The sequence below is a fragment of the Microtus pennsylvanicus genome, chromosome 13 (genome assembly GCF_037038515.1).
Source record: "Microtus pennsylvanicus isolate mMicPen1 chromosome 13, mMicPen1.hap1, whole genome shotgun sequence".
Lineage (NCBI taxonomy): Eukaryota > Metazoa > Chordata > Mammalia > Rodentia > Cricetidae > Microtus > Microtus pennsylvanicus.
In genome coordinates, this window is record NC_134591.1 from 55,697,939 (window position 1) to 55,710,383 (window position 12,445).

The 12,445-nt window shown below is 44.5% G+C and overlaps 1 protein-coding gene across 3 annotated transcripts in view; it reads left to right on the forward strand.

Annotated features, from left to right (window-relative positions):
* Rhbdl2 (rhomboid like 2) overlaps window positions 1–12,005 on the forward strand; it is a 46,066-nt gene extending 34,061 nt beyond the window's left edge. For 2 of the 3 annotated variants that reach the window (XM_075945489.1, XM_075945490.1), the window contains exons 5-8: window positions 4,350–4,450; window positions 5,949–6,009; window positions 8,603–8,664; window positions 11,260–12,005. In XM_075945489.1, coding sequence (XP_075801604.1) covers window positions 4,350–4,450; window positions 5,949–6,009; window positions 8,603–8,664; window positions 11,260–11,439 — 404 coding nt within the window. In that variant the 3' untranslated portion in view covers window positions 11,440–12,005. The remainder of the gene's footprint in view (window positions 1–4,349; window positions 4,451–5,948; window positions 6,010–8,602; window positions 8,665–11,259) is intronic. The other variant, XM_075945491.1, reaches the window with a different exon arrangement.
* Window positions 12,006–12,445: the final 440 nt, after the last annotated feature.

Genomic DNA, 12,445 nt, shown 5'->3' on the forward strand with positions numbered 1-12,445 from the left:
TATTTTTTGTTTATTTATACAATTTGTCCATTTTGGTTTGTGATATGTAGAATGACATTGACTTTCTCATGTTGAACCACGCTTGCTTTTGGGAGGTCAAATGCCATAGTATGTTATGATTTTTATAGACTATTGGATTCAATTTATTAAAGTTTTAAAAGACTAATTTTGTTTTGTTTGTTTGTTTGTTTTGTTTTGTTTTGTTTTTGGAGACAGGGTTTCCTCGGTGAGTAGCCTTGGCTGTCCTGAAACTCACTCTGTGGAACAAGCTGGCCTCGAACTCTCAGAGATTCACCAGCTTCTGCCTCCTGAGTGCTGGGATTAGAGGAATGTGCCCACCACCACCAGGCTGATTTGTTTTTAATTATGTGTATGTGTGTGGGTGTGTGCATATGAGTGCAAGTGCCAGCTGAGGCCAGGAATATTGGTTCTCTCTCCTCCTCCCCTTCCTCTTCCTCCTCCATCTCCCCTTCCTTTCCTACCCCTCTCTCTCTTCTTTCCTCCCTCCTACTCTTTGGGGGCCCACCACCCAGCTCCCAAATAAATACATGGAGACTTACTCTTACTTCTGAATGACTGGCCTTAGCTTGGCTTAATTCTGGACAGTTTTCTAACTTAAATCAACCCATTTCTCTTCTATGTTTTGCCTCTGGGCCTTTTATCTTTCTTTATTCTATTTATCTTTCTTTACTCTTACTCTGTGGCTGGCTGTGTAGCTGGCTCCTGGTGTCCTCCTCTACCTCTCCTTTTCTTACTTCTCTAGAGTCTAGATTTCTCCTATTATTTATTTTCTCTGCCTGGCAGCCCCACCTATCCTTCTCCTGCCTTGCTATTGGCTGTTCAGCTCTTTATTAGACCAGTCAGGTGTTTCAGGCAGGCAAAGTAACACAGCTTCACAGAGTTAAACAAATGCAACATCAAAGAACGCAACACATCTTTGCATCACTAAATAAATATCCCACAGCATAAACAAATGTAACACATCTTAAGCTATTATTCCATATCACCCTCCCTTCTTCCTTTGTTTCCAGGGCACTCAGATTTGGGCAAGTACTCTCCTACTGGGTCAGATCCCATAGTCCTTGGCTGGAGTTTTCTTGTAATGAATTTGCTCATTTTGCACTAAAGTAAACAACAAGTAGGGAAGTGTCTTAGCCTCTTTGACTTTATGGAGAAGGTTAGGTGGAGTTGTCCTTACTCTGGGGATCAAACCCAGAGCCTTGCACACAGTAGGGGGGGCGGCCACTGAGGCATATTCTCAGCCCTGCGATCCCTTCTCATTTCAACGATTGTTACAGGTCAGCAGAGAAGTGGGGTGGATGCCTATAATCCTAACACCCAGGAGATGGAGGCAGGAGGATCAGGAGTTCAAGGCTATCCTCTGCTACATAACAAGTTTGTAAGCAGCTTGGTCTATGTGAGACACTGTCAAAAAACAAAACAAAACCCCAGCAATAAAGCCATTTCAGCCTGTAATTTGCTTTGTGGAAAGATTTTAAAGTTTAATTCAATTTTAAAAATTGTTATCAGGCCAGGTGTGGTAGCACAACTTTAATCCCAGCACTCAGGCCAGCCTGGCCTACAGAATAAGTTCCAGGGCAGCCCAAGGCCACTTAGTAAGATGTGGGTTAAAAAATAAACAAAATTAAAAGACCAAAACAAAAACAAAATCCATTTCCCATCTTTTTATTTATTATCTGGTGAATATGCTGTGGTAAAAATTTCCCCATTTATTTTGTTTTGCTCTTGTTTTTTGAGATAGGATTTTATTATGTAGACCAGACTGACCTTGAATTTGTGGCAGTCCTCCTACCTCTGCCAACCATGTGCTGGGATTAAAAGTATGTGCTTCTGTGCCAACTTTTCATTCTACATATGTATGTATGTATGTAGTGTATGTGTGTTTTGAGAGTACCATGGTATGCATGTTGAAGAGATGTTTCTCCTCCTCCTCTTGTGCCCCTCCCCTTCCCCTCCCCCTCCTCATAACAAATTTCTTCTGAGAAACTTGTTCCTTCCTGAGTGCTTCCTCAGCACATTCTTTATTTGTTTTCATATGTATGGGAGTTTTGCCTGCATGCACACATGGCACACATGCATACAGTGCCTGCATGCACACATGGCACACACGAATACAGTGTCTGCATGCACACATGGCACACATGCATAGTGTCTGCATGCGCACATGGCACACATGCATAGTGTCTGCATGCACACATGGCACACATGCATACAGTGCCTGCATGCACACATGGCACACATGCATACAGTGCCTGCATGCACACATGGCACACACGAATACAGTGTCTGCATGCACACATGGCACACATGCATACAGTGCCTGCATGCGCACATGGCACACATGCATACAGTGCCTGCATGCACACATGGCACACACGAATCAGTGTCTGCATGCACACATGGCACACATGCATAGTGTCTGCATGCACACATGGCACACATGCATACAGTGCCTGCATGCACACATGGCACACATGCATAGTGTCTGCATGCGCACATGGCACACATGCATAGTGTCTGCATGCACACATGGCACACATGCATAGTGTCTGCATGCGCACATGGCACACATGCATACAGTGCCTGCATGCGCACATGGCACACACGAATACAGTGTCTGCATGCACACAGGGCACACATGCATAGTGTCTGCATGCACACATGGCACACATGCATAGTGTCTGCATGCGCACATGGCACACATGCATAGTGTCTGCATGCGCACATGGCACACATGCATAGTGTCTGCATGCACACATGGCACACATGCATAGTGTCTGCATGCGCACATGGCACACATGCATAGTGTCTGCATGCGCACATGGCACACATGCATAGTGTCTGCATGCGCACATGGCACACATGCATAGTGTCTGCATGCACACATGGCACACATGCATAGTGTCTGCATGCACACATGGCACACATGCATAGTGTCTGCATGCGCACATGGCACACATGCGTAGTGTCTGCATGCACATATGACACACATGCATAGTGTCTGCATGCACACATGGCACACATGCATAGTGTCTGCATGCACATATGGCACACATGCATAGTGTCTGCATGCACACATGGCACACATGCATACAGTGCCTGCATGCACACATGGCACACACGAATACAGTGCCTGCATGCACACATGGCACGCATGCATAGTGTCTGCATGCACACGTGGCACACATGCATACAGTGCTTGCAATGACCAGACTAGGCATGAGATCTCCTAGAACTGGAGTTATGGGTGGTTGTGAGCTACAAGGAAGAGCAGCCAGTGCTTGTAACAGCTGAGCCATATCCCCAACCCTCAAACATTCTTTTTTAATACAAAATATAGATGCTATTACATCCCAAGGGAGGTCATGAGAGGAAAAGACAAACCATGAAAGTAAAAAGCATAGCAAGGACATCATTTGGCTCACCTTTTGGTACAGATATCTAAGACTGGGTTAGTGAGTTAATTTCATCATGCTTGGAGGATATGATTGGACCTTATGACAAGAAGGATGCTGAGGCCACCTTCAGGGAGATGGCTCAGAGGGTACAGCTCTTTTTTATAATTATAGGAGATAAGAATACCTCTAGTACTCAGAACATGGTTTATCACACTTTTTTTTTTTCGAGACAGGGTTTCTCTGTAGCTTTGGAGCCTGTCCTGGAACTAGCTCTGTAGACCAGGCTGGTCTCGAACTCACAGAGCTCTGCCTGCCTCTGCCTCCTGAGTGCTGGGATTAAAGGCATGCGCTACCATCGCCTGGCCACACTTATTTTTTGTGTACGTGTGTACGTGCGTGTAGACTCTTGTGGAGGTCAGAGGACAACCTGTTGGAGCTGGCTCTTTCCTTCCCCCATGTGGGTCCCAGGGATCAAGTTATTGGGCTTGGCAGCAAGCTTTTACCAGCTGAGCAGTCTCACTGGCCCAGCTGACGTCATAGCTAGCCAGGCTACAAAACACGTCACCCAGTGCTTTTGGATGATATGTGTATCAAGTCTTTCATGTCCCCTCAAAGCCTACTGGGGACTGTTTTATTCGTATTTCCATGGTATAGACAGGAGACATAATGTCCTGAAGTCATGGCTAATGAGTCTGGCTCCAGAGCCTGAGCTCCTGTCGTTTAACTTTTAGCAGATGTTAGCAGATGTTTAATGTTTCGGAAATAACCTGTGTGCCCGAATCTACACAGCACAGAAGGACAAGGTGGAATTGTTGCTTGCTAATATGAAAATGGTCAAAATGTCTCATATTTTTACTTTAAACTTTTAAAAACCTACTTCATTTATAATTCTTACAGTTCTGTCTGGCCTTTTGTGTTTTATTTCTCCAGGGTCCCTCGCCAGCTCCATTTTTGACCCCCTTAAGTCTCTCGTGGGTGCTTCAGGAGGAGTCTATGCACTGATGGGAGGCTATTTTATGAATGTTATAGTGGTAAGAATTTCGGGGGTGGAAGTCTCAAAGATAGGCTGTCATGTAGCCCAGGCTAGCCTGGTACCTGACATGTGGGCAGAGGATGGCCTTTACTTTGCTCCTCTCCTAGGTTCTGGGGCTTTACCCTTTTACGTGCAGAGATGACAAGCAAACACCACCGTACTTCATTTCTGGACTTTAAAAAAAATCCAACTTGTTTATTTTATTATTTATGTTATAAATATAAATATATTTATTATATTATTGTATGTGTATTTTCCCTCTATGTATATATGTATGCCATGTGCATACTTGGAGTGTGTAGAGGTTAGAAGAGGGATCTGACCCCCTCAAGGTGGAGTTACAGATGTTCGTGAGCCATTATGTGGGTGTTAGACTCAAACCCAAATCCTCTGGAGCCATCTCGCCAGCTCTTAGACTTTTTTTTGCTTTTTGTTTTCTTTATAAATGAGTAGTTGTTTGATTCAGGGAATCCTGATTTATCACCATTTACTGAGTTCTTAGCTAAGAATTGTTTGGCCACTAGAAAAGACCACTCCCAGCCTGTCTGTTGTAACCCTTTGTGTCAGGCCGGCACCAGGATACCACGTAGTCAGACATCTGTGTTTTGATTTATTAAGTTGCTTCTCCCTCCTCTTTCAAATAATAAACTTTCTTCCCAGGGAGCTAAAGTTCGATTAAAAATAACAGTTTAGGGCCAGCAAGATGACTCAGCAGGTAAAGGTCTTGCCACCAGGCCCTAACGCTTGAATTCAATCCTCTGGACGCATATGGTGGAAGGAGAAGACCTATTCTCACATGTCATGTGACCTACACATGTGAGGCATGGGTGTACACACACACACACACACACATACACACACGATACATTTCTGAAAATGTAATTTAAAAATAGCCTGCCATTTCTAGTCTTGTAAAAAAGTGGAAGAAATGCTCAAATATTGGGGAAATCTTTCTTAACTCCTACAGGGAAAGAAGATGAAATAGTAACAGAATAACAACCAGAAAGGCTTAGAAATATTTTACTAGACTCATCTCTCCACTTATTGACAAGTTAAATGCTGATTTTATGTTACTTGTAATGAAATTATGTAATTTACATTATACAATTAAGCAGTATATTTTGTTTTGTGGTCCAAAGTACAGCAAGCAGCCTTGTCTTTTTCTGATGCATTTGAAAACTTGACTGTTGGACATATAATTTGTCTTTTAAATCTTTAATGAATAAACATTGCTTTAAGCTGGGTATGGTGGCCCATGCCTTTAATCCTGGCACTTAGGAGGCAGAGGCAGGCGGATCTCTATGAGTTCAAAGCCAGCTTGGTCTACAGAGCGAGTTCCAGGACAGCCAGGGCTGCACAGAGAAACCCTATCTCGAAAACAAAACCAAAAGCAAAAAGAAAACCAATAAACACTGCTTTAAATGAAACAGCAAATGAAGAGGGAGTCAGGCTAAGATGACATTTGCTTATAGATCGTATTCTTATCTCTTTCCCAGAATTTTCGAGAAATGATTCCTGCCTTTGGGATCTTCAGACTGCTTGTCATCATCCTGATAAGTAAGTGACCTTGGTGAACACTTTACTCCCTCAGTCTCTTCCGCCTCAGCCTTCTGAGGGGCTCCTCGGGGTCCCCCACCCCACCATGAAGGATGGCTGATAGTCTAGTGTTGGGGAGAACTGTCCGCTGGTAGAGGTGCCTCTGTGGATGCGCCAGGACGCCTCTCTCCATAGCTTCACCTATGTGTTCTGTTCTGGATTCTCATTTTCGTTCAGAGGAGGGCATATGATTTTTGTCTGCAAAGGAAAAGCTTAAAAACTACTGAGATAGGGCTGGAGAGATGGCTCAGTGGTTGAGAGCATTGCCTGCTCTTCCAAAGGTCCTGAGTTCGATTCCCAGCAACCACATAGTGGCTCACAACCATCTGTAATGGGGTCTGGTGCCCTCTTCTGGCCTGCAGGGATACACACAGATTTAAAAAAAAGAAAAAAAAACTACTGAGATAGCTGGGCAGTGGTGGCATATGCCTTTAATCCCAGCACTCGGGAGGCAGAGGCAGGCGGATCTCTGTGAGTTCGAGGCCAGCCTGCTCTACAAGAGCTAGTTCCAGGACAGGCTTCAAAGCTACAGAGAAACCCTGTCTCAAAAAAACAAAAACAAAACCCACAAACAAACAAAAACAAAAAATTTACTGAGATAGTCTAACTTCTTTCTAAATTTCTAAATTTTCAATTTGGGTAGGTTCTTGTAGGTAGAGCAGGATGGCCTTGAACTTGAGAACTTGAGAAGTAGCTGAGGACAACCTTGAACTCATTCTCCTGCTCCTACCTCCTGAGCACTAAGATTGTAGACCTGTGTTGTCTTACCTGGCTTTATACAGTGCCAGCGATCCAACCCCGGGTTTTCTGCAAGGTATAAACATTCTACCAAGTGAGCTATAGTTGCGTTCCATGTCTTGGATCCTTTGTGCAGAAAATGCCGTTACCTTCACCTGGGTTGCTAAGGCAATCCTCTACCTGGTCTCTCTGCTCCTGTACTTGCATTCTATTTCCCATCTAACAGCCAGAATGAGTCTTTCCTGGTCCCACAAGGCAAGCAAACCAAAAATCTCATCAGACTCCTGTTACCCGTACTCAGACCCTCAAAGCCTTCCTGTCACGGAGATGTCAGTCGTATGTCAAAGTCCCTGTCTCAAAGTCCCTGAGCATCTTTCCCCAGCTCCTTGCCTGATCCCGACACCTACCTCTTCATTCTTAATTCAAGTCCAGAACCACCTGGAAATCTCTCTACAACACGGGAGGCTGACCCTCGCCTTTAATTTCTCATTCACCTGTCTAGGGTGAGCCAGAGAATTTTATTTTTAGTAATTGTGCCAAGTAATTTAGTTCTTGGTGCCAAGAGTCATGGCTCCTGCCCAGAATCCCAGCCCTGTGGAGGTCAAGGCAGGAGGATTCCTGTAAGTTTGGGCCCACTTGGGCTAGACAGTAAACTCAAGACTATCCTGGGATATATAGTGAAACCGTATCTTGAGCAAAATAAAGCAGAAGTTCCCAGATGATTCCGCTCTTGGTGATTTAGGGGTCGTTTCTGCCTCAGGAAATCCAAGCTTGTTCTTCACTTGGTCTGAAAGGTTCTTGCTTTACACAGTAACATGGCTTGTCCCAGCCAGGGAAGGATTCCTGGAGAGCTTCCCTGATCCTCCTAGTAAACCATGACAGCCTGGCCGATGAAATGTCTGGCTCAGTCAGTGGGTAAACATGCCTGCCACCAAGTCTGACATCCTGAGTTGAATTCCCAGGAGCCACGTAGTGGAGGCAGGGAACAACTGACTTCTGCGAGATGTCCTCTGACTCCACACAAGCACTGTGGTACAAGGGCACACACCAGTGCACACACCCACACTCGCACACTAAATTAATTAAAAATAATATTTTAAAGGACAGCCTATTCCTGACACCCCCAATCCTCCTTCCTCTGTATTTTCTCTGTCATACTCAGTATAACATAGCACACTGTTGTCTTTTGTTTGTTTGCTTGGTTTTTTTTGTTGTTGTTGTTTTTTTGTTTTTCGAGACAGGGTTTCTCTGTGGTTTTGGAGCCTGTCCTGGAACTAGCACTTGTAGACCAGGCTGGTCTCGAACTCACAGAGATCTGCCTGTCTGCCTCCCAAGTGCTGGGATTAAAGGAGTACGCCACCACCGCCCGGCTGCTTGATTGGTTTTTGAAATAGGCTCTCCCTCTGTAGCCTTGGCTGGCCTGGAACTTGGTATGTAGAGGAGGCTAGCCTCGAACTAACAGAAATTTGCCTGCTTCTGCCTACCAAGTACTGGGACTATAGGCATCAACCAACGTACCTGGCAATGCACCCCCCCCCCCCCCATAAGTCAGGGCTCTTTGCTCTATGTCTACCGTGAGAATAGTGCTGTCAGCTGGAACATAACCAACAACTACTTCTTTGATTAATAAATCCATAACTGGGTTACTGATAACGTCCACTTCATTGGGCTGTTAAGAGAATTAATGAATTGCTGGAGGGAGAGCTCTAAGAATAGCAGCTGGCCCAGCAGCAGAGTCAAACAAGACAGGGCTGAGGGGAACAAAACTCTGCCCAGTGTGGAGAGCCAAGGCTTCATCGGGTGTCTTCTCTTCTAGTTGCGCTGGATATGGGATTTGCTCTTTACAGAAGGTTCTTTGTCCCTGCGAATGGGTCTCCGGTGAGTTTACTTCCTTTCTTCATGCTTGATGCATGTGTGTGCGCATGCACATGTACACGTATGTTCATGTTGTGTATGTGGAGGTCATAGAACAACTTTCAGAATTGGTTCTTGCCTTCCATCCCGTCTCTGCCTCCAATTACACCATAGGAATATAGGAGTGCTGTATCCAGCTAGCTTCCTTCCTTTCTTCCTTCCTTCCTTCCTTCCTTCCTTCCTTCCTTCCTTCCTTCCTCTTTCTTCTTTCGTTCATTTCTTCCTTCCTGCCTTTCTTTCTCTTTTTCTTTTCTCCCTCCCTCCCCCTTCCTTCCTTCCTTCCTTCCTTCCTTCCTTCCTTCCTTCCTTCCTTCCTCTCTTCCTCTCTTTCTTCTTGTGTGTGTGTGTGTGTGTGCACACATGCACAAATGTGTGTTTATTTTGTTTTGTTTTAGAGACAAAGAGTTTCTTTATATGGGCCTGACCATCCTGCAACTCGATCTATAGACCAGGTTGTCCTGGAGATCTGCCTGCCTCTGCCTCCTGAATGCTGGCACTAAAGGCGTGCACCACCACCGCCCTTTCAGCTTTTTTTTTTCTTGAGACAGGGTTTCTCTGTAGCTTTGGAGCCTGTCCTGGAACTAGCTCTTGTAGACCAGGCTGGCCTTGAACGCACAGATATCTGCCTGCCTCTGCCTCCCACGTGCTGGGATTAAAGGCATGCACCACCACTGCCTGGCTCAGCTTCTTCTTCTTCTTCTTCTTCTTCTTCTTCTTCTTCTTCTTCTTCTTCTTCTTCTTCTTCTTCTTCTTCTTCTTCTTCTTCTTCTTTTGGTTTTTTCGAGACAGGGTTTCTCTGTGGCTTTGGAGCCTGTCCTGGAACTAGCTCTGTAGACCAGGCTCCTCCTCCTCCTCCTCCTCTTCTTCTTCTTCTTCTTCTTCTTCTTCTTCTTCTTCTTCTTCTTCTTCTTCTTCTTCTTCTTCTTCTTCTTCTTCTTCTTCTTCTTCTCCTTCTCCTTCTCCTTCTCCTTCTCCTTCTCCTTCTCCTTCTTCTTCTTCTTCTTCTTTTTTCAATATTCACTGCTATATCCAGCTTTCCCCATGGGTTCTAGGACTCCTAGGACTCAAATTTAGGTCATCAGGCTTTTGAGGCAAGAACTTTTTTACCTGCTGAGACATCTTACCAGGCTCAATTTCTTTCTTTTGCTTTTGTTTTTCAAAGAAAACCTTATTTTCCCATCAAAAAGTCATCATGTAATCTCAGCCCTCAGGAGATTGAGGCAGGATCTGTTGATTTGGTGTTCAAGGCCATTTTCAGCTACATAGCAAGTTCAGGGCAGCCTGGGCTAATAGCAACAAAATAAAACAAAGAAACACAAAAAAGCATTATCAAATGAGGCTACAATTTCAATTTAAAGCAATTTGGAAGTTAAAAAAAATTCCTAAGGTAGACCTGAGGAGATGCCTCAATGGATAAAGAGCTTGATGTGCCTGTGGGAGGACACTCACATAGATGCTGAATAAGTCCTTGTGGCAGCCTGTATTCCCAGCCCTTGGTAAGTGGGAACTGGGATCCCAGGGCAAGCTGCCTAGCTAGACTACTAAAGTCATTGAGCTCAGGGCTCAAGTAAGAGATCTTACCTCCACGGGCATGGTAGTGCACACCTTTTAATACAGCATTGGGAGGCAGAGGCAGGAGGATCTTTGTGAGTTCGAGGCCTGGTCTATATAGTGAGTTCCAGGACTAAATTATAAAGTGGATGGATGGAGAGTTGATTGAGGAGGCCAGCTTGCATATGTATGTACACCCATAGACATGTAAACACATATGCACATGTAAATACATCTCAAATACACATATATGCAAAACCAAAACAGAGTGGGTGAAAATGACATGTTTTGTTAGGGTTGGTGCCACACACCTTTATTCCTAACACTCAGGAGACTGAGGCAGGAGAATTTCTTTGAGTTCCACTTCTACCAGGATTATATACCAAGACCTTGCCCCAGAGTAAAAGAAAGAGAAAGGAAAGGAAGGAAAAGGGAAGAAAGAATGGGGCTGACGAGCTGGAGAGCTGGCAAGTTGGAGAGTTGGTGAGCTGGTCAGCTGGTCAGCTGGCCCAGGGTGTACTGAGCTTCCTACGCAAGGCTGACAGCCTCTGTTCAGCCCCTGAAAACCGTGGGAGGAGAGACTTGACCTCACAAACGTCCACTGTCCTGCACGTGTGCTCCGTGGTGTGTACCCCATCATAAATACAATACACAATAATGATAGTAAGTTACAGAAACAAAAAAGAAAAAGACTTTTTTTTTTTTGGAGACAGGGTTTCTTTTTGTAACCCTGGTTGTCCTGGAACTCACTTTGAGACAAGGCTGGCCTTGAACACACAGAGATCCACCTGCCTCTGTCTCCCAAGTGCAGGGATTAAAGGCGTGTGCCACCACCACCCAGCTTTTTGTGCTTCGCAGCATCACCTTGTCTTGGGGGAACAAAGGGTTTTGTGTCTCTTTTGTCTTAGCCCAGAGATCTAAATATGATATTTGCACTGAGTAGAAGATCCACAGCTGAAATATGGAATAGCGTTTCCCCCACCCATTTCTCTTTCCCCTTTCTCCAAGGTGTCCTTTGCTGCGCACATCGCGGGCGGATTTGCTGGGATGTCCATAGGTTACACCGTGTTCAGCTGCTTTGACAAGACACTGCTCAAAGATCCCAGGTTCTGGGTGGCAATTGCTGCCTATGTCATTTGTCTCTTATTTGCTGTGTTTTTTAATGTCTTCCTGTCCCCAGCGAACTGACTCACCTCTAATATAAGTTTATTAAAAGTGCCACATGGGGGGAAATGGAAAACGTGAAGAAACGCAGACATCCCAGCATAAAGAAGATGGGACAGCACCCGATTCATCACCTCTGAGGGGAGCTTCCAATAGGAAAGAGAGAAAGCTAGGAACCAAAGACTGAGTCTTTCATGCATAGAGTATGCATGCATTATCCTATGACGGAGACTTATATCTTGTTTGATAGACTCCACGAGAACTGTGTTATCCTGAGAATAAACCCTTTTCATATCTATGTTGGACTCTTGGTTCTTGTGGCTCTGAGGCAGAGCCTCCTATATCCCAGGATGGCCAAGATCTGGTTAAATCCAAGGAGAAGAACCTAGAACTCTGGTCTCTGCTTCCATTATTGCAGCTGGGATTTCAGGTTGTGTGCTCTCACCCCAGGGCCTCCAACCTTAGAGCTGGCACTCCACCTACACCCACTAAGCCACACCCCCATGCCAGACTCTTTTTCTAATGAATCCCTGTTTTTTTTTGTTTTGTTTTTGTTATTTTGTATGTAATAAATTACATTATGCAATCTATTTCTGGGGGTATTTAACATCCCTTTCTGTTTAACATATCCTTTAGCATTTGATTTGATTTTTCTATAAATGCCTGCCATGTAGAATTGTGTGGTATACCTGCAATATGCTTTATATTATAATAAGCAAAAAGCTGTTTCATTTACGTAGAGAAATATGCTGGAGAATTGCCTGTCTTTATTTGTACATGTTTATTCATGTTGGCCATAGCTTCTAGCAAATGTATGATTACCAAATCAGCATTTTCTGAACTCAAAGCAGCTGCCCATGGAAAACCTGAATAGGTATCAATGGTGTGGTGTGCATATTTTAGTTCTCCAAATTCAACAAAATAGAATATATCCATATACCAGATTTTGTAGACAGAAGTTTCTGTATTGCCTGGTCCCATAGCCATTTTGTCCCTAAGAAACACACAGAGACTTATATTAGTTATAAAC